Raw genomic sequence first — 25,210 nt, forward strand, 5'->3', positions numbered from 1 at the left:
CGACCAAGATGGCGGCGGAATGCCCGGATGTTGCCCTCCAGCAGATCCCGACAGAGGTGTCAAAATGAAATCAAACAGCTACATAGAGTGACATGAAACAACAGTAAATGCCTCAAATATTCGTTTTTTTTAACCAAAACCCGCGAAACAGAAGTTAAGTTTGGAGCATTTGAGTGACAACGGAAGAGAAGACGCCAGGACTAAAATGGCGACGTCGTCTAGTATAAGACAACTTCAACAAAAATTAGCGCCACCAACTACCAGCAAATCATCAACGGAGACAAAGCTGAAAACTGCAGATAAAGGTGAGCGAGTTGATATTATCTACAGCATTTTTGGAGGCCACATTAAGCCCTCAAAATGGCTTTGATAGGAATTGGCCGATGTTGTTGAACAAACAAGGTAAACAAAGAGCCGCCATGTTGTTAGCTTGAACCAGGGCCGGCCCGTGGCATAAGCCGTACAGGCAAATGCTAAGGATGCCGTCCATCAGGGGGCGCCACGCCAGTGCCACAAATGTTGGAGGAAAAAAATAAAAAAGTTGGTACTATTATTTATAAATACATAAAATAATCCCACGTTAATTAAAATGCAAAGTAAAGCCTATTTAATAGAAATATTATTTGTTACAACATCACGCCCCCCCCCCCCCCCCCCCAATCCCCGGCACGGTGCGCCCCCTCCCTTCCCGTATCATGACTCTTTTTGGACGTCACCACATCAAAAAATCAACACAAGATGTCAAAACGGCCAAAACTGTCAGGTGCCCAGGGAAGAAAAATAGAAAAGAAGAGGAGGAGAAACGAGAAAAAGACAGAGGTAGCAGGTAGGTAACGTTAGCCTACATGAAATTATTTGTCTGTTACAGAATGTGATAGTAACCTTTAGCATTAAGCTAATGTTACATGATTCGGCAATTCCTAATCAATAAATAGCTAGTTCTGTTTTAACGTCGGGTTAATATTGTGGAGGGGGCTAAATTGTTATGGTAAATAATAATGTAACGTTAGGTAATTACAGTACTTCCTGTTGTACAGTAATTTGTAAGTCATTCTAGTTAATGCAATATTAAAAAGCACAAATAGAGAACTCTGTTGGATCCCCTTTTTTTTGTAATATAGTTGTTAAAGTCATACTGGTTTGATATCTTGTTTTGTGCAGTGCCTTATTTATATTGTATTTTTAATTTATTTTATGCAACTTGTTGACACGTTTTATTTTGTGTTTATGTATGTAAAAAATATTGTATTTCATATATTAGTTTTTTATTTTTTGTATTCATTTATTTATCCATAGTTTTTTTTATCTTGTTAACAATTCTGATTGTTAATTTGCTTTCTTTAAGTAAAAAAAAAAGGTCAAACACAAAGCTATTCGGTTTCTTGTGAGTATATACACTTCACTGCCGATGTGGGGGGGCACCACCTAAAATCTTGCCTAGGGCGCAAGATTTTTTAGGGCCGGGCCTGGCTTGAAGGAGACAACAACTAATAATAATAATAATAATAATAATAATGGAGCGACCTGCTGAAGTTGATTCTTCTGGACGCTACAATAATATATTTTATTTGTACAACTGTTGGTTCATTTCAAACATGAATGCAGTTTCAACATGATACGTCACATATTTGCAATGGATATGCAGTTCAACTTAGAGGAGATGAAAACATGTAAAATACTACAATTTAAACAAGAGGAACAAAGAGACACAGAGATCCAAAATAGGGGTGGGCGATACTGTTGGTATCAATCCTGTACAGTACTAAGTACAAACAGGGCTAGTATCGTATACACATCGAAGTTGCTTGTATTCAGTCACGTGACTTCTTCCCGGAAGTGGAAAAACAGTGGTAGTCAACCAAGCCATGATGGCTGTTGTGCAGCAAAGCAGCGCGCAAACTCTAGTAAGTAAAGGGCCGAGATCTTTCTGCAAAACGCAGATACGAGCGAAAAATCAAACTACGCAATGGAATAGATCCCTATAATTGATTTAAAAAAAGGTGTGTCGAGTGATATCAAGGATTATCCATCGGTCGAGTTTCCAGACGTATCGAACTATCTTGTGCCCCAGACCTCATTCTGCATGCAAAACAGATGACAACTTGGAAAAGCACGGAGGCCTATAACTTCTTTAAAGTCAAGGAAATCGGTATCAATACCCTCCTGAATAAATATGCATCGTTTTTGCGCGGGTAAGGTTGCATTTCATGATTTCACTTCGTGTCTACAGTCATGTTTGTTGCTGTTGCACTTGCGGTTTACGAGTACGTGTGTGTGTGCGCCCCCCCCCCCCCCCCCCCCCCCCCATGTATATATATATGTGTATATATATATATATATACACTACCGTTCAAAAGTTTGGGGTCACCCAAACAATTTTGTGGAATAGCCTTCATTTCTAAGAACAAGAATAGACTGTCGAGTTTCAGATGAAAGTTCTCTTTTTCTGGCCATTTTGAGCGTTTAATTGACCCCACAAATGTGATGCTCCAGAAACTCAATCTGCTCAAAGGAAGGTCAGTTTTGTAGCTTCTGTAACGAGCTAAACTGTCTTCAGATGTGTGAACATGATTGCACAAGGGTTTTCTAATCATCAATTAGCCTTCTGAGCCAATGAGCTAACACATTGTACCATTAGAACACTGGAGTGATAGTTGCTGGAAATGGGCCTCTATACACCTATGTAGATATTGCACCAAAAAACCAGACATTTGCAGCTAGAATAGTCATTTACCACATTAGCAATGTATAGAGTGTATTTCTTTAAAGTTAAGACTAGTTTCAAGTTATCTTCATTGAAAAGTACAGTGCTTTTCCTTCAAAAATAAGGACATTTCAATGTGACCCCAAACTTTTGAACGGTAGTATATATATATATATATATATATATATATATATATATATATATATATATATATATATATATATATATATATATATATATATATATATATATATATGTATATGTATATATGTATATGTATATATATATATATATATATATATATATATATATATATATATATATATATATATATATATATATATATATATATATATGTATATGTATGTATGTATGTATGTATGTATGTATGTATGTATGTATGTGTATATATATATGTATGTATTAAGTTAAAGTACCAATGATTGCCAAAATTATTCTCTGCATTTGACCCATCACCCTTGTTCACCCCCTGGGAGGTGAAGGGAGCAGTGGGCAGCAGCGGTGACCCAGGAATCATTTTTGGTGATTTAACCCCCAATTCCAACCCTTAATGCTGAGTGCCAAGCAGGGAGGTAATGGGTCCCATTTTTATAGTCTTTGGTATGACTCGGACGGGGTTTGAACTCACAACCTACCGATTTCAGGGCGGACACTCTAACCACTAGGCCACTGATGTGTATATATATGTGTATGTATGTGTGTAATATATATATATATATATATATATATATATATATATATATATATATATATATATATATATATATATATATATATATATATATATATATATATATATATTATATATATATATATATATATATTGAACATATATAAGATAATTTTCCTCAACAATATGGTTTGCATGAGTGGCTGGACTGGACATACTGTATTTATAAAAATGAAAAAAAATTCCACTTTTCGTAATTTCCTTGACTTTATTCCCTTTTTGAACCACTTCTTTTGGGATTAAATAAGAGCTTTTTCCTTTCTCTCGATTTGAATGGTCAGGACACCCCAACACAGCACAGCTGCATTTTCAGCTCAATCTCTTTGTTTACTAACGTGTCTTCAGCTTGCCTTCCAACGAAGCAAAGCGGACATGATGTCATATGTAACCCAGCAAAAACCTATTTTACTTCACATATGCAATTACATGCCAATGTATTCAATTCTGATTCAAGTGATATATATCAGGTTAGGGTTGTGGAATCCATTAAAACAAGGCATTACATTATTGGGCCATGAAACACTATGCAGACACAGAGTACATAGAAGAATGTGTAGTGAGTTTCAGGACAAACATCTCAATATATGTCTGAGCCAAAGTGTGTTTGTGTGCAGACGTCCAACACCTGATTGGTCATCAGGGAAAACTTTCCCCTCGGCTGCAAGGGTTCGCTACTTTGAAGCAGGAGAATATCCATTTCGTCCACGTGAAAGAGGAAGAGGAGGAACTCAACATCACCCAGGAAGGAGACTATCTTTTCAGGCCGGAGGAGGCTGATCCCACCAAGTTACCAATGACTTTTGTCTCTGTGAAGACTGAAAACCATGAAGATTTACCTCGAGAAAATCTCTTAGCTCCACTATCTCACACTGACAGCAAACCATTTGAATGCTCCGAAAAGAAGACAGGTAAAGTTTAAAGTTTTACCTGTTCAATATGTGCTAAAAGTTTGATACAACATTAATGTAACAGTTTGGGTGTCAAAACAGAAATGTGTTGTTACTAGGGGTGTAACGGTACGTGTATTTGTATTTAACCGTTTCAGTACGGGGGTTTCGGCTCGGTTCGGAGGTGTACCAAACGAGTTTCCACACGAACATATTAAGTAGCCGCCTCCGCTTCCTTCTGCCTCTGTCTCTGTCAGTACTCTACAGTGTAGAGTACTTGGTACAGTGTAGAGTACTTGGTACTCTACAGTGTAGAGTACCAACCACCGGGCCACGGCCCGGTACCAATCGGTCCACGGACCGGTACCGGGCCAAGAAATTTAAAAAAATAAATAAATAAAAAAAATAAAAAAAAATTAAATCAACATAAAAAACACAATATATACATTGTATATCAATATAAATCAATACAGTCTGCATGGATACAGTCTGTAAGCACATATGATTGTATTTCTTTATGACCAAAAAAAAAAAAAAAATTTTTTTTGGTGAGGGGTAGTAAAAAAAAAAAAAAGTTTTTTTTTTTTTTACTACCCCTCACCCACCCCCCCAGTCCGTGGGACAAATTTTCAAGCATTGACCGGTCCGCAAGTACAAAAAGGTTGGGGACCACTGCTCTACACAGCACCCAGCATTGTCCCAATTTCTCAGTGCTTAGCGTTTAGCAGGTAAGCATCAGGCAGCGGACTCTCCCAAAATGATAATAAACACCTCCCAGTCAACTACTAGTAACATCACTATGAGCCTGTTGACTTTCTAGAAATATAAAAGGCAGCGCAGCTCGCTCGCAGTCCTGGCTTGAGTTGAAGGCTAATTCGCTTCTAGCATAACGTTAGCTCATTTTGCAGTGTGTGTGTGTGTGTGTGTGTTACGGACAGCAAAGCCCTGTCTGTCTGTTATTTCACTTTACCTTTTTCTGTGTTGATTGAGCTGTGTTGAAGCAGCAAAAAAGGACATTATGTTAAATGAAGAGTTTCTGTCTCCGATAGTTGATATAATAATGTAACTGCATCCCACATGAACTCCATGGTGTTCAGGGATGAATAGTCTCTCCTATTGCTATTGTACCATTTTTTTCAGCTATAGTTACATGAATCATTAGTAATGCAGCAACCTAGTTTTGAATGGCAGGGTCCCTGCTATCACATGTTGATAAAAATATAACATTTCCATAATAAAAATCAACTACAGGCTTCCCAAATGCTGTAATAAATTAAGCATGATGAGTTGACTTGAAACTGTTTAATGTTGCACTTTTTATATGTAGAAGAAAAGTTTTGTCATTTTATTTAATCCGAGCAACAACTTGAGGCAGTTTAATGTTGATTAACGTGGGCAGGATTATTATAGTGTTCCCAATGTTAAAAGGATAAAGCCATTGTTTACAAATTTGGTAAATAAATAACCAAAAAACGTATATTTTGTTGTTTTCTGACTGTACCGAAAATGAACCGAACTGTGACCTCTAAACCGAGGTACGTACCGAACCGAAATTTTTGTGTACCGTTACAACCCTAGAAAGGGATGATTGGTTGTGTGTGTGGTACCAGATTCTCTCATGAGTTATAGTGCTGCTTAGAACAACGGTGACTACGTTTCCATGCACTAAATTGGTCTGATTTCTCAAACAGTTCGACACTAAACAAACCTCCTACAACCTATGGAAACACCCGATGATCATGTTTGGCTTTAAAGAAACCAGACTGATACACCCAGATTATGCGATTGAAAACCAGATCTCTCGAGTGGGTGTGTGCGGCCGGTTACACTGCACTCCAAATCAGAATGTTATTGACAGTCTGAACGCTCCAAAGTGCTTCAAATCTCATCTTTTGCTGTCAGATTCAGGCCACATCAGGAGGTTGTCCAAACCCAATTGGAATGTGATCTTTTCAATGGTGACTTCAGTCTAAACAGCAATGCGACCCGTAAGCGACTTTTTCGTCAACTCTGGGCGAACTATGTCATTCATGTGCGCGGGGAAAGACGAAGCCCGCCACCGGAAGTGGATACTTCATCACAACATCCGCAAAAATCTTGTTTGGACAGCCCATTTTATGGTGCATCATTAGTCAATAATGCGCAAATAACAGGCTATACGCAATATATGAATATATATACTGATTCTAAAGAAATAGCAATTGTTGATAGATTGGAATTGATGCTGTGGTGTATTTGCTTACATGTTACATACATTGCTTAAGTTGTTTACGTAAGTGAGTTGAAAAATAAAGCTAGAGCCGCACTGATGTCTGTGTTGCCTCTACTTAACAGAAATAAAAAGATTGGAGCCCTCCCAAATATATCACACCACATATATTAATTCATACTTTATATTACTTACATTTATTTTCATGTAAAAAACCCACGCATTTTAAGGTGTGGCGACTGTATTTTATTTTGTAGTAGTAGCGACTTCCTTCTTCATTTACGGAATCCTGTCAACTTCCTTTGTTTTCACTTTATTGAGCTGCGCATGCAAGTGACGTCAAGGCCGCATTGGAGTCTGTTAAAGCTGACGTTATACTTGCCGTGTACACAGTCGGGTTGAAAAAATCAGATTTTGAGAAAAATCCGATTTTGGTCACTTTGGCCTGCCGTGCAAACGTAGTTTTAAAGGCCTACTGAAATGAATTTTTAAAATTTAAACGGGAATAGCAGATCCATTCTATGTGTCATACTTGATAATTTCGCGATATTGCCATATTTTTGCTGAAAGGATTTAGTAGAGAAAATCGACGATAAAGTTCGCAACTTTTGCTCGCTGATAAAAAAAAAAGCCTTGCCTGTACCGGAAGTAGCGTGACGTCACAGGAGCTAGTATTCCTCACAATTCCCCGTTGTTTACAATGGAGCGAGAGAGATTCGGAGCGACAAAGCGACGATTACCCCATTAATTTGAGCGAGGATGAAAGATTCGTAGATGAGGAACGTTACAGTGAAGGACTAGAGAGGCAGTGATGGACGTATCTTTTTTCGCTCTGACCGTAACTTAAGTACAAGCTGGCTCATTGGATTCCACACTCTCCTTTTTTTATTGTGGATCACGGATTTGTATTTTAAACCACCTCGGATACTATATCCTCTTGAAAATGAGAGTCGAGCACGCGAAATGGACATTTAAACTGACTTTTATCTCCACGACAATACATCGGTGACACACTTAGCTACTGAGCTAACGTGATAGCATCGTTCTCAAATGAAGATAGAAACAAAAGAAATAAACCCCTGACTGGAAGGATAGACAGAAAATCAACAATACTATTAAACCATGTACATGTAACTACACGGTTACATCAACAGCCGTGCTCACCTGCGTTCCAGCGATCGACGGCGCGACGAAGGACATCCATCATCGACGAACCTCTGTAGCATGAGCTAACGTGATAGCATCTGTCTCAAATGCAGATAGAAACAAAATAAATAAACCCCTGACTGGAAGGATAGACAGAAGATCAACAATACTATTAAACCATGTACATGTAACTACACGGTTAAAAATTCTCAGCCTGGTAAGGCTTAACAATGCTGTTGCTAACGACGCTAAGGCTAATTTAGCAACTTAGCAACCGGACCTCACAGAACTATGATAAAAACATTAGCGCTCCACCTACGCCAGCCAGCCCTCATCTTCCCATCAACAGCCGTGCTCACCTGCGTTCCAGCGATCGACGGCGCGACAAAGGACTTCATCCGTGGGTTTGGCGGCAAGCATCGGCTAGGCGTAGTAAGTAGTCCTTGTTGTGTTGCTGTAAGTATTGTACTTAGCCGCTAATACACCGATCGATCCCACCTACAACGTTCTTCTTTGCAGCCTCCATTGTTCATTAAACAAATTGTAAAAGATTCACCAACACAGATGTCCAGAATACTGTGGAATTTTGTCGAAGAAAACAAGAGGTTTTTGTATCGGGTCCAACCACTTCCGTGGATTTTGTGACGTCACGCGCATAAATCATATCCAAAGGAGTTTTTCAACCGGAAGTGTGGCGGGAATTTTAAAATGTCCCTTTATAAGTTAACCCGGCCGTATTGGCATGTGTTGCAATGTTAACATTTCATCATTGATATATAAACTATCAGACTGCGTGGTCAGTAGTAGTGGCTTTCAGTAGGCCTTTAAGTGTCGTGCATGCAGCAGTTTTAACGGGCAAGGTACAACCCGAAAGTGGATCCAGTTCAATAAAAACATAGTCAACTGAAATGAATATGAGACTTTATTTGCGTTGCAAATTTAAAAAAAAAACGGAACATTTTGGAGTGCAGCATTATTAGGCTCAATTTGAATACCCCTCCTCCGCCCCTTGTTTTTGCACATTCACTTCAATGAAGAGGCGATCAAATTATCCGCCATGTAGGGGGGGGGGGGGGGGGGGAGGTGGAGTACCTCCCTCGAAGCGAAGTGAGCTCGCAGACCTCCTCACACTACTTAGTGCGAGGAGAAAGATAGCAGACCAGGAACCCAGAATAGTGTATAAATATAAGTAATAGGCATAATAATAATATAATTTTCATAGTAATGACAGTGGTGGTTTAGTTGGACGTCAAACCTTTGCTACTGCACGTAAATATTGGCTTCAAACACAAATACACATTAAAATGCATTTTACATATCACAAGCTGACGCGCCAGCACTTGCATATTTCGCCAAAATCATCATCTCAAAAAAGCCAGGCGGAAAAAAAATTAAAAGAGCACAAGCAAAGCCGCACATCGGGTCTGACAGCATCTTGAAAGCAAACAAACATTTGTCGCATCTGCCTTACGTCATTGCTGGCAAAGGACGATGATGTAGCCGAGACTCTTATCGACGTCTGTATGCATGGGGGTGGATTTGTAATACTTCGCCATGGCGCTGGATGCTAGAGCCAAGGGGGAGGGTCAAGTTGAAGAGGTGGCGGGGGAGGAGGGAGAGTACGAATTGAGCCAAAGTGTGTTTGTGTTCTGCAGACGTCCAGGAGCTGATTGATCATCAAGAAGAACATTCACCTCAGCCACAAGGGATCTCCACTTTGAAGCAGGAGGATCCGTATTCCCTCCACATTAAAGAAGAAGAAGAAGAAGAACTCTGGATCAATCAGGACGAGTGTCTTCTAGGGTCAAAGAAGGCTGATCCCATCAATTGGCCACTGGCTGTTGTCTCTGTGAAGACTGAAGAGCATGAAGGAAAACCACAAGATCAGCAGTTGATTAGTTATCAAGAAGAAGAATCCCCTCAGCCGCATGAGATCACCACTTTGAAGCAGGAGAATCTGCATTTCCTCCGGGTTAAAAAGGAAGAGGAGGGAATCTGGCTCATTCGGGAGGCTGATCCTACCAAGTTGCCACTGACTGTTGTCTCTGTGAAGACTGAAGACCATGAAGAAAAACTACAAGCAAACAACCTCTTAGCTCCACTATCAGATAGTGAGGCTGAAGACTTGGTTGAAGAACCTTTAAGCAGCGATACAGACTGTGAAGGGGATATGAGGACTAACACTGACAACAAACACTCTCAATGTCTTAAGAATAACACCGGTAAAAAACGTTTTAGCTGCTCGGTTTGTGACAAAAGTTTTACTAAAAGGAGCTATTTGCCTCAACATATGAAAACACATACTGGAGAAAAAACATGTAGTTGTTCAATTTGTGGGAAAAGATTTACTCATAAGGGCTATTTGCCTGAGCACATGCGAACACACACGGGGGAAAAAAGATGTAGTTGTTCAATTTGTGGGAAAAGATTTACTCGGAAGTCAAGTGTGGCAACACACATGAAAGTGCACACCGGAGAAAAACCCTTCAATTGTTCAGTGTGCGCGAAACAATTCACTCAGAGGCCAACTATGGTAAGACACATGAAAACGCACACACACAAAAAAAGCTTCAGGTGTTCAGTTTGTGGAGAACTATTCACTCTGAAGTCAAGTATGGTCAGACACTTGAGAACGCACACAGTAGAAAAACCTTTTAGTTGTTCAGTTTGTGGTAAAAGTTTCTTTTTAGAATCTGCGAAGATCAGACACTTAAAAACGCACACGGGACAAAGACACTTTAGTTGTTCAGTTTGTGGGAAGAGATTCACTCTGAAGTCAAATATGGTCAAACACATGATCACGCACACGGGGGAGAAACGCTTTAGTTGTTCAGTATGTTGTAAAATGTTCTATAAAAAAGGAGATGTGGTAAGACACATGAGAACACACACAGGAGAAAAACCTTTTAGTTGTTCTGTCTGTTGCAAAACATTTGCTCAGAAGAAAAGTATGCTCAAACACATGAGCTCACACAGCGGAGAAAAACCCTTCTGTTGTTCAGTTTGTGGTAAAAGTTTCTTTTGGGAACCTGCACTGATTAGACACATGAAAAGCCACGCAGGAGAAAAACCCTTTAGTTGTTTATTTTGTGGAAAAAAGTTTAGTCTGAAGTCAAGTATGGTCAGACACATGAACACGCACTCAGGAGAAAAACCCTTTAGTTGTTCAGTTTGTGGTAACCGGTTCTTAGAAAAGCGATCTATGGTAAGACACATGAAAATCCACACAGGAGAAAAACCCTTTAGTTGTTCAGTCTGCTGTAAAAGGTTCTCAGAAAAGAGAGATATGGTTAGACACATGAGCACACACACAGGAGTATAATTCTTTAGATGAGGGGTGCCCATGAGGTTGATCGCGGAGGGTGTGTTATGTCATTTTCCTAAGGCTGTTCTAGACAGAGGCGGTGTTCTTTGCTCCTGCAGGCGCGCTGGCCACACCTCCCTCCACAGACTGTTTTTGGCAAGGTTGCTCCTTTGCATCTCAACAGTTTTTTTCACTACAATAGGCGGAACCGAATCTTGCTTGAGTGTAAATAGTTGGGGTTTTGGCACCAGCTGCTAGACTAGACTAGATCTGGCCAATCTAAGTCTATGAACATTAACTGATGAACTACTAATTGGATGAGAGGCAAAATGTCCTCTAAGTCAAACCAAACAGTCCAGTTGCCATCAATTGAATGTTGTGCGAATGACCTGGACGAACGCAAACATCCATATACAAACATCACGATGATGCTCAAAGCTAAAAGACTATGATACCAATATAGTATGGGCGCATCTTTCAAAACTCTGATGTCAGTAATTATGATGTGTTAGTATCGTTAGTTCTAACAGTTGGATGTAAATACCATGTATATTATTTGTTATTTATTACAGTGAGCAATGATTGGTTACTACTAGTAGTATTTGACGATATCGCTCTTTGGTGTAAGGTTATCAACCTATCATGAAAAGCTCCTGTAATAGATGTGGTGTGAAACAAACCTAACAAAATCTACGGGAGTAAAGGTTATTGTCAGAATAATTGTATCGAAGTTATCACAAAACTTTGTGTTGCCATGAGTTCCCGGCGAGAGGACAAAAGTTGTCTTTGATCTTACCATTCAAACGGCTTGTGAAACTCCACTGTGTAGGATGGGAAGCGACATGAAGGTGTTGGTTTCTTTGATGTATTGTAATCCACAGGAAGATTTTGTTTTGACCCGAGATCTACGAAGCGGAGAGGAGGCAGGGCCTGACCCCCCTCCAGGCACCTTTTCTTTGAACTGTTGTGTGGCCGAGGGCAACGGCTGTTTACGACCTTTCCTTTGAACCAACCCTTTCTTTTAACTGTTTTGTAACCAAAGGCGATGGCTGTTTACGACCCCCGTCCCTTTAGAAACAGCTGTTGCCATGTAATCAGGGAAAGTCCAAATATAAGAGGAGGCGTACAATCTTTCGTCAGAGCGTGGTGGGACACTGTACAAGAGTACAGCCCAGACGTTTCTCCTCAATTGAGCCACATTTAATTCTGTCTCTGTTTGATTCCTTGCTTCTTTGTCTATTTAATAGATGTCATCAGTGTTTGAACCTGACAGTTATGGTTTGACTTTATTTTGAGCATGCATACAGTTACAAGTTGAGTTGAGTTGACACAGTTACGGGGTTGGACGTCCTTAAAACACAATACAGTTAATAAACAAGGAAATGTTACATTTTTGTATGGAGGAAAATATGTTATGTTAAAAAATATGTCTTGTGCAATTTAGGTATTGATGGGGGGGGGATAAACATGATGGATTTTTCCAACATCCAACCCCATGCTAAAGGTTAAACGGCTCAAAAAGTATATACAAACAAAAATAAGCGTTGGTATTATATTACAAATATTATCTTTGAAAAAGTTTATTTAAATGCGATGATGATCCTGCTAAACTTCCTATTAAATGATCTCAATTTCACAAATAAACCTCACTTTTCTGGCTCCACTTGCAAAAAGCACCACGTCTCACCTGGGAGGGCCCTCATCCGAAACAACGCATTTATAGGACACAAAAATAAAATTCTTGTTTTGGTACAACTGCTTTTAAAAAATATATTTTGAATATTTCACAACTCATTAGCTCAAATCATGATATTTACAATTATTCTGACTTAGTGCAAAAATATAACATGCTAATACTGGAAAAAAATACTTCCTTGTGATTAAATACTCCGAACCGGGCAACGATAAACACTTTTTAACATTTTGTTAATAAAAAAAAAAAAGATATAGAATAACATAATGAATAAACATCTTTATAAATTGTGTCAGACCAAAACATTCAGCGTTGGTCAGTGGTGCTATTTCATGACATTGACTGGGAAGAAGTCCATCCATCCATCCATTTTCTACCGCTTGTCCCGTTCGGGGTCGCGGGGGGTGCTGGAGCCTATCTCAGCTGCATTCGGGCGGAAGGCGGGGTACACCCTGGACAAGTCGCCACCTCATCGCAGGGCCAACACAGATAAACAGACAACATTCACAGAAGTAACAAATCTAAATAAATACTGAGTACTTAGCTACCAAGGTCAAAACTGTGAACATTGTGGAATTACAGTATGCTGATGATTGTGCCTCCGTGGCACATACATCAGAGGCTCTGCAGGGCTGTGAAGGCCTATAGTAGACTGGGTCTCACTGTGAACACTGTGAAGACGGAAGTACTGTGCCAGTGGAACTCCCCTCCGCCAACTCCACCACCATCACCTGTCTTTAACATCGATGACAAGCCCCTAGCAATAGTCCCAGACTTCAAATATCTTGGAGCATCCTCTCCGAAAACTGCAGCATGGCCAATGATGTTCAAAACCGAATAAGGTCTGCCTCAGCCTCCTTTGGTAGACTGCGTAAGGCTATATATATATATATATATATATATATATATATATATATATATATATATATATATATATATATATATATATATATATATATATATATATATATATATATATATATATATATATATATATATATATATACATATATATATATACATGTATATATATGTATATATATACATATATATTTATATATATATATATATATATATATATGTATGTATGTATATGTGTATATGTACATATATGTATATATATATATATGTGTATATATATATATATATATATATATATATATATATGTGTGTGTGTGTATATATGTATATATATATATGTGTGTGTATATATATATATATATATATATATATATATATATGTATATATATATATATATATGTATATATATATGTGTATGTATATATATATATATATATATATATATATATATATATATATATATATATATATATATATATATATATATATATATATATATATATGTCTTAATTAGATTATCCCCAAAAAAAATAGTGCTCGATACCGTGGTAGAGCGTAATATGTATGTGTGGGGAAAAAAAATCTCCTGATGATTGAGGAAAACCCTCATGAAACAGGCCTGTAGAGATGAAATAGTCTTGTGATTTTTCCCACACATACATATATATATATATATATATATATATATATATATATATATATATATATATATATATATATATATATATATATATATATATATATATATATACTGTATATATACATACAGTATATATACAGTATATATATATATATATATATATATATATATATATATATATATATATATATATACAGTATATATATATATATATATATATATATATATATACAGTATATTATATATATATATATATATATACTGTATATATATATATATATATATATATATATATATATATATATATATATATATATACTGTATATATATATATATATATATATATATATATATATATATATATATATATATATATATATATATATATATACTGTATATGTAGACTTACGCAGATAATGAATCATCTATGGCCTCCGGGATATTTGATTAGTATTAGAACCGGCCCGCAGGCCACAGCCGCCTGCTGCTGTTTTGCACGCACCAATACTCCATCAGTGTTCGTGCTAGGAATTTTCAAAAAGTATCAAGTCATAAAAATGGGGTCCCACAGTAAATGTTTGGGGTCCCACTTTTTTGTAAGCGTTTTGAAAACCAATGATAAATGTATGCATTATCCTGTTATATCTCACATTCTATATTGTGTTTTGCAAAAAGGTTGTCATAAACGTTACTTAATTCATTAAAAATAATACAAAACAAAACAAATGTTACATACATATGTAAATTTAATCAGCTATAAACATTAATTCACTTTCTTCTTTAATTTATGGATCTAAACTTTACTGCTGCCGGCATTTTTTTCAATATTTTTATTGTAATATTTTCAGAATGTGTTTGTTCTATTTTTGGCCAAAGTAAGACAAAGAAAACAATCTGAAGTTGTCTTTATTTTTTAGTTTTTAATGCCATGATTTTAATAGTCCAGCCGGCGTGTGCACAGATTTTCCTCCATGCGGCCCCTGAGCTAAAATTAGTTTGACACCCCTGCTCTAATTCAAAAGAAGAAAGGTGAGAAAAACACGCGTTCATGTTGTCATCAACCAATGAAGGTTGTCTATGCGTTATTTTTACACACCAACTCATGATGGAATGAGTTTATCATAAACACAACACGTCATTGCTTTTCATGCGACTTCTCACAACTGACATTGCAATTTTAGCACAAACTAGAGAGGAAGACCTTTACTTTTTACTGTGTGTCTGCATGTGTTCAGTCAAATGTGCCTGAAAAATGTAATTTTTACCACAAACTGTGCAACTAAAGGGTCGTTGTCCTGTATGTGTTTTCATGTGTCTGGTCATTGTGGGTTCCAAGAAAAATCTTTGACCGCAAACAGAACAACCAAAGGGTTTTCCTTCTATGTGCGAGCTCATGTGTGTGAGCATACTTCCCCTCTGACTGAATCTTTTACTGCAGACAGAGCAACCATAGGGCTTTTCTCCCGTGTGTGTCCTCATGTGTCTTTTTACATCCACCTTTTCTAGGAATCTTTTATCGCAAACCGAACAACTAAAGGGTTTTTCTCCTTTGTGCGTGTTTATGTGCCTTGCCAAACTTGAATTGAACGTGAATCTTTTCCCACAAACTGGACAACTAAAGGCTTTTTCTGCCGCATGTGTGCTCATGTGTGTTGCAATCGTTCCCTTCTGGGTGAATCTTTTGCCACATACGGAGCAACTAAACGGTTTTTCTCCTGTGTGCGTTTGCGCGTGTCTTTCCATATTTTTCTTTTCTAAGAATCTTTTGCTACAAACTGAACAACTAAAGGGTTTTACTCCTGTGTGCGTGTTCATGTGTCTCACCATACTTGACTTCAGAGTGAATTTTGCCCCGCATACTGAACAACTAAATGGTTTTTCTCCTTTGTGTGTTTTCATGTGTCTTGTCAAAAGGCTCTTTTGAGTAAAGCTTTTGGCACAAACCAAACACGTCAAAGGTTCTTTCTTCTTCTTTTTAGAGAGTTTGTTGTCAGTCTGAGTCCTCCTATCACCTTCATAGTCTGTATCGCTGCCTAAAGGTTCTTCAACCAAGTCTTCAGCCTCACTATCTGATAGTGGAGCTAAGAGGTTCTCAGCTTGAGGTTTGTCTTCATAGTCTTCAGATTTCACAGTCAGCGGCAACTTGGTGGGATCAGCCTCTTCCGGTCCTCGAAGACATTTTCTGTCCGAGTCCTGAGTGATCCGGAATTCCTCCTCTTCCTTTTTAAAGCGGAGGGAATGTGGATTCTCGTGCTTTAAAGTAAAGATTTCTTCTACCTTAAGAGAATATTCTTCTCGATGACCAGTCAGCTGTTGGTCTTGGGGTTTGTCTTCATAGTCTTCAGATTTCACAGTCAGCGGCAACTTGGTGGGATCAGCCTCTTCCGGCCCTCGAAGACGTTTTCTCTCCGAGTCCTGAGTGATCCGGAATTCCTCCTCTTCCTTTTTAAAGCGGAGGGAATGCGGATTCTCATGCTTTAAAGTGAAGACCTCTTCTACCTGAGGGGAATATTTTTCTAGATGACCAGTCAGCTGTCGGTCTTGGGTTTTGTCTTCGTAGTCTTCGGTCTTCACAGAGACAACAGTCAGTGGCAACATGGTGGGATCAGCCTCCTTCGGCCCTAGAAGACACTGACCCCGAGTGATCCAGAGTTCTTCCTCTTTAAAGTTGACGGAATGGATATTTTCCTGCTTTGAAGTGGAGATTTCTTGCGGCTCTTCTTGATGTCCGGTCAGCTGCTGGATGTCTACAGGACACAAACACACTTAAACTCAGACATGATTTTTGAGATATTTCTCCTGGAAATTCACTACACATTTTATTTTATTTACCATATGTGTGCACGGTGTTTCATAGCCAACAATGTCGTGTCGGAATAATGGATCGATGTTTATGTGACTTGACTTAGATTGACACAAATGGAGCGGAATGACAGCAACTATGTAAGCTATTCTTCTGTGAAACTTATTTTGTTAGTGCAATCAAACAGGATGTTAACACACACAGATTTTATTGTGAAGGCCAAAAAGAGTTTGGAGAAACAATTTCAAGGGTTCTGTACAATCTCTATTCCTTCTTCATAAAAGCATTTAGGGTTATTGACATAGGAGGTTATTGGGATGACACAGTCATTGTTTCTTCAGGCAAAACTGATAAGAGTTCACAGGTAAAATATTAAACAGCACAGATCATGTTCAAAGCAAAAAAATTATAAGCTACTAGAAAATATTCAGGATAAATATGATTTATGTGGATTGCTTAATTGTTATTTTATTTATGTACAAAACGCTTTTGTGTGTCAGTTTATGGTGTAAAACTCTGGAATGGACTGAGCGATCAAGTTTTATTTCTTCAATTATTACTATTTGTTTTATTAGGTGTTGAAATTAATATTACATGGAAGCAGACATGTAAGTTTAGACTTTTTCTCACTCCTTTTATTAACATTAGCAATATTTAGTGATATCAAGATACAGTATGTTGTTGCTATGGAATATGCAGCTACAAGAGATTTAATCATCTCTACACATCCATCTATTTTCTACCGCTTGTCCTTCTCGGGGTCGCAGGGGTGGCTGGAGCCTATCCCTATTAATAATATTTAGCAACTTTTTCCTGATAAACATTGCAGCGTACACGCTACAACAACAAAACCATTCCATTTGGACCAGTCCTAAAGAAAATGGATCATATGCAAGTGTATGGAGACTAAGAAAAAGTAAATCAGTCATAAACAGACTTTTATATTTTATTATAAGTTCATACAGACATTGACAAAGTGGTCACTGCAAACTCCATCATGTTGTTGACTTGGTTCCATTCCACAAGAGTGACAGGCTGAACACAGCAGCAACTTTTCTCTGCCCTTCCCCCCCCCCCCCCCCCCCCCCATTTTTGATGAACTCTGTAATGACTTTTTACAAAAGTTCCTATTGGAACCATTTCCACAAGTGGGAAGAGTGAATGGTGGCGTACTTTATACTGTTTTCCGTTGACTTCTTTCTACTAATATGCTTGTTTGCCAAACATGTGCTTGAGTCTAGGCGACAACAACTTGACATGGCTTGCGTACTAAAATGAAACCCTGCTGCTGCACCAACACTAGCAATTTAGCTTCTGCATTCGTTTGTTATTCAATTGTTACAGCACTGCTACAATCTGCACCGGACTGAAGTAGGAAGAGTCAATAAAGGCTATGACCTTTAACCTATGACCAACCTCTGAGGACAAAGCTACGAACAATGGGAGACCGGGCTTTCTGCTCCGCCTAACCACCTGAGGGCACCACAGACTGTGGATGCTTTTAAAAAAGACTTAAAAACCCTTCTTTTTTTTGTTTTACTATTTTTTTTTAGATATATGCATACTAATTTTAGCTATTTGGCTGTTCTAGTTTTTACTTTTATTTATTTTTTATTTTTATTTTGTATTTATTTATTTTTTTAATACATTGTAGCACTTTGATGTTGTTTACTCAATGTAAAGTGCTCTTTACAAAAAAAATATATTATTATTATTATTATTAATAACACCAGCCAAGGATGTTGAATAATTTCTAAACAGCAGACTGTTTTCCATGGAAATATGGAAAAGCTGCTGATGTAGTGTTTGACCGAGAAGCGGCTTACAGGAGACACCACAGAAGTCCTGTCTCCAAGGTAAATGTTGGACGTTATTATTGTAACACTTCATAAAATTACTGTAGATGCCTGTACAGTGAAGCAACTTCTGTAATAGCCTGTAGAACTTTTTATTGTGTTGTTTTTGATAAAATATTATAAGTTTAAAAGTCTTTATCCATTCATTTACTTTCTACCGCTTGTCCAGGGTACACCCTGGACAAGTCGCCAACTTATCGAAAGCATGTTAAAATTGTTGTAGCACAAAACTTGATTTAATTTCCACTCATTTCATACTTTACGTTACGAAACATGTCAAGGCGCCACTGTGAAGTTTAAAAATGTTATTGCATGAGGTTATAACTCAGATGTTTACAAAGAAACAGTAATAGGACGTATTTTGTCCCATAGAACAACACAACAATATCATTGTTTTCATGATAGTACGTTTGCATCACAGGGCAGTTCCTGTTTGTATATTAACACAAATAGAGAGTATTAACACAAATAATATTGTAACTTAAAACCATGCATGCATGTACAACACTAAGTACTTCTGTGATTTGATCATCCTTAAGCACTAATTAGAGAGAACAACCTTTATGCCTTATTGTGTGTCGACATGTGGTCATTTAAATGTGTCTAAACATTTTACTATTAACGCAATTAAAGGTTATTAGTCATGTGTGCTTTCATGTGACTTATTGCGGGTCCCAATAAGAAACTGTAAGGGCAAATTGAACAACAAAAGGGTTTTTCTCCTGCGTGAGCGGTCAATTTACCTTTTGAGTGAATCTTTTATGCAGACTAAGCAACTATAGGGGTTTCTTCCCCGCGTGCTTGGTCATGTGTGTTACCATGTTTCCCCTTTGAGTGAATTTTTTACCGCAGACTGAGCAACTGTAGGGTTTTTCTCCTGCGTGCGTGGTCATGTGTGTTACCATGTTTCCCCTTTGAGTGAATCTTTTTCCGCAGACTGAGCAATTAAAGGGTTTTTCTCCAGTGTGCGTCCGTGCGTGGCTTACCATAGCTTTCTTTTCTAAGAATCTTTTGCCACAAACAGAACAGCTAAACGCTTTTACTCCTGTGTGCGTGTTCATGTGTCTTACCAACCTTGACTTTGGAGCAAAACTTTTCCCGCAAACTGAACAAATAAAGGGTTTATCGCCTGTGTGAGTGCTCATGTGTATTACCAGAGTTCCCTTCAGAGTGAATCTTCTGCCGCAGACAGCGCAACTAAATGGTTTTTCTCCTGTGTGTGTTCTCTCGTGTCTTACCATGTCTTTCTTTTCTAAAAATCTTTTACTACACATCGAACAACTAAAAGGTTTTTCTCCTGTGTGCGTGTGCATGTGTCGCACCATACCTCTCTTCTCTAAGAATCTTTTACTACAAACCGAACAACTAAAACGTTTTTCTCCCGTGTGCCTGTTCATGTGTCTCGCCATGGCGGACTTCTGAGTGAATCTTTCGCCACAAACCGAACAAATAAAGGGTTTTTCTTCTGTGTGTGTTCTCATGTGTAGCGCCATATCTGCCTTTCTATATAGCTTACCGCAAACTGAACAACTAAACGGTTTTTCTCCTTTGTGCGTGTTCATGTGCCTTACCATATTTGCCTTCTGAGTGTCTTTTTTACCGCAAACAGAACAACTAAATGGTTTTTCGCCTGTATGTGTTCTCATGTGTCGAGTCAAATGGCCTTTTTGAGTAAAATGTTTGGCACAAACTGAGCAGGTGAAACATTTTTTACCTGTCTTCATTTTCGAGCTTTTAGAGTGTTTGTTGTCAGTGTGAGTCCTCATATCACCTTCACAGTCTGTATCGCTGCTTGAAGGTTCTTTAACCGAGTCTTCAGCCTCACTATTTGATAGTGGCGCTAAGAGGTTGTCTGCTTGTAGTTCGTCTCCGTGGTCTTCAGTCTTCACAGAGGCAACAGTCAGTGGCAACTTGGTGGGATCAGCTTGCTCGGGCCCGGGAATAAATTCTCCCTCTGGAGTGATGCAGAGTTCCTCCTCTTCCTTTTTAACGTGGAAGAAATGCAGATTCTCCTGTTTTAAAGTGGAGATCTCTTGCGGCTGAGAGGAATGTTCGTCTTGATGACCAATCAGCTGCTGGTCTTGTGGTTTATCTTCACGGTCTTCAGTCTTCACAGAGACAACAGTCAGCAGCAACTTGGCGAGATCCGCCTCCGTCGGCCCTTGACGACACTCATCCCGAGTAATTTGCAATTCTTCCTCTTCCTCCTTAACATGGAGGGAATGGATATTCTCCTCCTTCCAAGTGGAGATCCCTTGCGGCTGAGGGGAATGACCAATCAGCGGCTGGACGTCTGCAGGACACAAACACACTTTAGGTCAGACATGATCCTTGTGATGTTTCTCCTGGAATTCACTACACATTTTATTTTATGTACTGTATGGATGGATGGTGTTTAATGGCCAATATTTTAATGTCAGAATGATGGATCAATGTTTACACTGGGACAAGTAAATCTAGATTCACAGTAAATACAAAAAAGATCTGTTTCAATGGATTTTACAACCCTAACAAGATATTTTCAGAAAATGTGTGCTTTTCTAGGGGAAAGGCGATTTTATTGGAATTGTACCTATTGTAGAGATGTCCGATAATGGCTTTTTTGCCGATATTCTCCAACTCTTAATCACCGATTCCGATATCAACCGATACCGATATATACAGTCGTGGAATGAACACATTATTATGCCTAATTTTGTTGTGATGCCCCGCTGGATGCATTAAACAATGTAACAAGGTTTTCCAAAATAAATCAACTCAAGTTATGGGAAAAAAATGCCAACATGGCACTGCCATATTTATTATTGAAGTCACAAAGTGCATTATTTTTTTTAACGTGCCTCAAAACAGCAGCTTGGAATTTGGGACATGCTCTCTCTGAGAGAGCATGAGGAGGTTGAGGTGGGCGGTAGCGTCCCGGAAGAGTTAGTGCTGCAAGGGGTTCTGGGTATTTGTTCTGTTGTGTTTATGTTGTGTTACGGTGCGGATGTTCTCCTGAAAGGTGTTTGTCATTCTTGTTTGGTGTGGGTTCACAGTGTGGCGCATATTTGTAACAGTGTTAAAGTTGTTTATACGTCACCCTCAGTGTGACCTGTATGGCTGTTGACCAAGTATGCCTTGCATTCACTTGTGTGTGTGAAAAGCCGTAGATATTATGTGAGTGGGCCGGCACGCAAAGGCAGTGCCTTTAAGGTTCATTGGCGCTCTGTACTTCTCCCTACATCCGTGTTTACACAGCTGCGTTTTATAAAGTCATGCATTTTACTTTTTGAAACAGATACCGATCATTTCCGATATTACATTTTAAAGCATTTATCGGCCGATAGTATCGGCAGCCCAATATTTGCGCATCAGTTTTGAGCTAGATTTGGATATCAATCTCAGTAAACAACATTTGGAGTACAATCACGTTCGTTTTTGGCAATTCTCTTCCTCTTCCTCCTGCATTTGTTTTCCGTCATTATTCTACTTCCTCTAAACAACAGCCAGGGCAGAAACCCACTAACACGCTGATCTATGGCGTCCATCTTGTATCGTGTAGTAGCGACTTCCTTGTTCATTTACGGAAGTCCGGTCAACTTCCTTTGTTTTCAATTTATCGACCTGCGCATTCAAGTGACGTCGAGGCCACTTTAAGGCCACATTGGGGCCTGTGTGCGTTTATGCTGTAGTCTGTTAAAGAAGACATTTTACTTATAAACTAAACAGTCAGCGAGAAAAAAATCTGATTTTGAAAAATGTACATTTGATCCACTTTGGCCTGCAGTGTAAACATGGTCTAAGATTCATATTTGCCTGTTTATTATTAAAGTTATTGTTGTTTAAAAATGCTACAACAATCTTTGGTAGGACTTTTCATTTTTCTTATTTCGTTAGATTGTTCTTCTCGTATTTTGGCTTCTTCAGACTTCTGTTTGACTTTTTGTTGTGGCCTAAGTTTAGGGCAGGAGCCCAGTCCTGATAATCCACGTCGAAACACTTGGCTTTCCTGCAAGACAAGGACTAAGCTTTTATGTCTTTGCTATGAAAATCGACAAAGAAAGTACAATCAAGCAAACTAGTTACTGGCAACACAGTAGATTGGACCAACAATCACAATATTTATTAGTAGGACTTAACGTTAGTTTTTTCCAAAATTATAGAGCTGTGTATTTATATTCAGGCATTGCAACCGTAACATAACTTACGAAACAAACTAATGCGATCTCTTGTCCGTAATTTACTCTTCTTCTGCTCTCAAACACTAATGATATAGTAAGGAATAAACCCGATTGCATCACAGAAAGTTTCTCAAACAAATCAAATGTTCAAACAAACCTTTTACGTAGTGATCGCCGCGGAGACGAGCATGGCCTAACTAGGGATGATGTTTGATAAGAAATTATCGAGTTCGAGCCTATTATCGAATCCTATTATCGAATCCTCTTATCGAACCGATTCCTTATCGACTCTCTTATCGAGTCCAGATAGGTTGTTGTATATGGAAAAAAACACACAATATTTGGTTTAACAAAAGCTCACTTTTATTATATAATAAAAAAATAAAATCTAATAAATGAATAAATATTGACTGTTACCCACCTAAAAAAATTAAATAAAATAAATAAATATTGACTGTTGTTACCCAAAGTATATTAAGTGGGATTTTTCAGAAAAACAAATATATACAGTAACACAAAAACAACCTGTCTCTGTGATCACTATAGGTGTATAAATAATAATATAGTGTTAAATAAAATCAGTCCCTTGGGCACAAAACTTAAAATAATACAGCTCTCCAAAAAGTGCACTTCTGCTGCTATTTGACATAACTGTTTGTTATGATGCTTTGACATTTTTGCACTTTATTTCTTTATTGAAAGAAAATTCTATGAAGAGAAAAGTTGTTTGCAAATGTGGTTACAATGCTGAAAAAATGAAAAGTTAAAGCTAAAAAAAGAAATACACTTTATTGAGTTAAAATCTTTCCTTATAGGGGAAAAGATGTGATGTTATGAGCTAGGGAAAATAACAACTACACTACCCAGCATGCAACGGGAGTGACGAGCATGCGCGGTAGCCCCGAAAAGTGTTGCATGTCGCCACCTGGCAGCTAAGAATGAGGTTATGAGCAGCTGTGAAAGTAAACGTCAAGAAATCAGCCAACACGCCTCGTCTGCATTATTTATAATTAGACAGACAATACATAAGTGTGATTTTGTTTTGTTTACAAGGAAAGAAAAACAAAAGTTAAAAACGGGAGATGTGTTGTATATATATGTATGTGCTGCGGTTGCTTTAAGTTGCGACAGCTTCCGTAAAGGAGGTGCGTTGCTAGCCTGGTTGCTATGTTTCCGGTTGGTGGTAAAAGTGTTGGTCATGTGTTTTACCCTGCTCAAATCTCTCAGTAAAGTTATTCATTGGATTATACCTTTTGTTTTGAACTTTATTACACCTTGGAGCGCTTTTTACGGTCCATTGTTTTTCCTGCTTTCCCTATCTGCGCCTAATGACTGAGCTACGTGACGTCCCGTCCCGGGACGGGATTCGTTCCGAGGGATTCGAATAAAGAACCAACTCTTTTTCTTTACTATAGTGGTCTCGATAACGGGTACCGGTTCTCAAAAAGGGATGAGAGTCCGAGGACTCTGTTCTTTTCTTATCGAACAACCGGGAAAACCGGTTTCGAGTATCATCCCTAGGCCTAACTGTATTCCACAAAATGAAAGCGACACGTTTGACAGCCATTTTCCTCTACGCGCTTTCGTGATTTCCCTGACTTTATTGAACCACTTCTTTCGGGACTCTATAACAGTGTTTTTCAACCACTGTGCCGCGGCACACTAGCGTGCCGTGAGATACAGTCTGGTGTGCCGTGGGAGATTATGTAATTTCACCTATTTGGGTTAAAAAAAAATTTGCACAGCAGTAATTATAGTCTGCAAATGATGTGTTGTTGTTGAGTGTCGGTGCTGTCTAGAGCTCGGCAGAGTAACCGTGTAATACTCTTCCATATCAGTAGGTGGCAGCAGGTAGCTAAGTGCTTTGTAGATGTCGGAAACAGCGGGAGGCAGCGTGCAGGTAAAAGGGTATCTAATGCTTAAACCAAAAATAAACAAAAGGTGAGTGCCCCTAAGAAAAGGCATTGAAGCTTAGGGAAGTCTATGCAGAACGAGACTAAAACTGAACTGGCTACCAAGTAAACAAAAACAGAATACTGGACGACAGCAAAGACTTACTGTGGTGCAAAGACGGCGTCCACAATGTTCATCCGAACATGACATGACAATCAACAATGTCCCCACAAAGAAGGATAAAAACTGAAATATTCTTGACTGATAAAACAAAGTAAATGCGGGAAATATCGCTCAAAGGA

At 38.4% G+C, this 25,210-nt stretch overlaps 2 protein-coding genes across 7 annotated transcripts in view; one reads left to right on the plus strand and one right to left on the minus strand.

The window, feature by feature from the left end:
- On the plus strand, positions 1 to 12,499 carry LOC133632171 (oocyte zinc finger protein XlCOF6-like). 4 transcript variants are annotated; one of them, XR_009821661.1, is made up of 4 exons: positions 1 to 305; positions 4,055 to 4,363; positions 6,034 to 6,115; positions 6,317 to 6,615. XR_009821661.1 is itself a non-coding variant. In XM_062024452.1 (3 exons), the coding sequence occupies exons 1-3, from the start codon at positions 206 to 208 to the stop codon at positions 11,017 to 11,019; spliced, it is 2,076 nt and encodes a 691-aa protein (XP_061880436.1). In that variant the 5' UTR covers positions 1 to 205; the 3' UTR covers positions 11,020 to 12,499. The 4 variants fall into 4 exon arrangements, 3 of the variants coding, with proteins under 3 accessions (XP_061880436.1, XP_061880437.1, XP_061880438.1); XM_062024452.1 differs by lacking the exons at positions 6,034 to 6,115; positions 6,317 to 6,615 and adding an exon at positions 9,353 to 12,499; XM_062024453.1 differs by lacking the exons at positions 6,034 to 6,115; positions 6,317 to 6,615 and adding an exon at positions 9,353 to 12,499 and having other exon boundaries at positions 4,070 to 4,363.
- The window catches only part of LOC133632169 (zinc finger protein 768-like), a 22,959-nt gene continuing 6,486 nt past the window's right edge, over positions 8,738 to 25,210 (minus strand). The window contains exons 3-5 of one of the 3 annotated variants that reach the window (XM_062024451.1): positions 20,570 to 21,148; positions 16,474 to 16,943; positions 8,738 to 9,553 (exon numbers count right to left, since the gene is read on the minus strand). In XM_062024451.1, the coding sequence (XP_061880435.1) occupies positions 9,521 to 9,553; positions 16,474 to 16,943; positions 20,570 to 21,148 (1,082 nt within the window). In that variant the 3' untranslated portion in view covers positions 8,738 to 9,520. Of the gene's footprint in view, positions 9,554 to 14,743; positions 16,944 to 20,569; positions 21,149 to 25,210 lie in introns of those variants that run through there. The other 2 variants (XM_062024450.1, XM_062024449.1) reach the window with 2 other exon arrangements.

The sequence above is a fragment of the Entelurus aequoreus genome, linkage group LG17, assembly GCF_033978785.1.
Source record: "Entelurus aequoreus isolate RoL-2023_Sb linkage group LG17, RoL_Eaeq_v1.1, whole genome shotgun sequence".
Classification (NCBI taxonomy): domain Eukaryota; kingdom Metazoa; phylum Chordata; class Actinopteri; order Syngnathiformes; family Syngnathidae; genus Entelurus; species Entelurus aequoreus.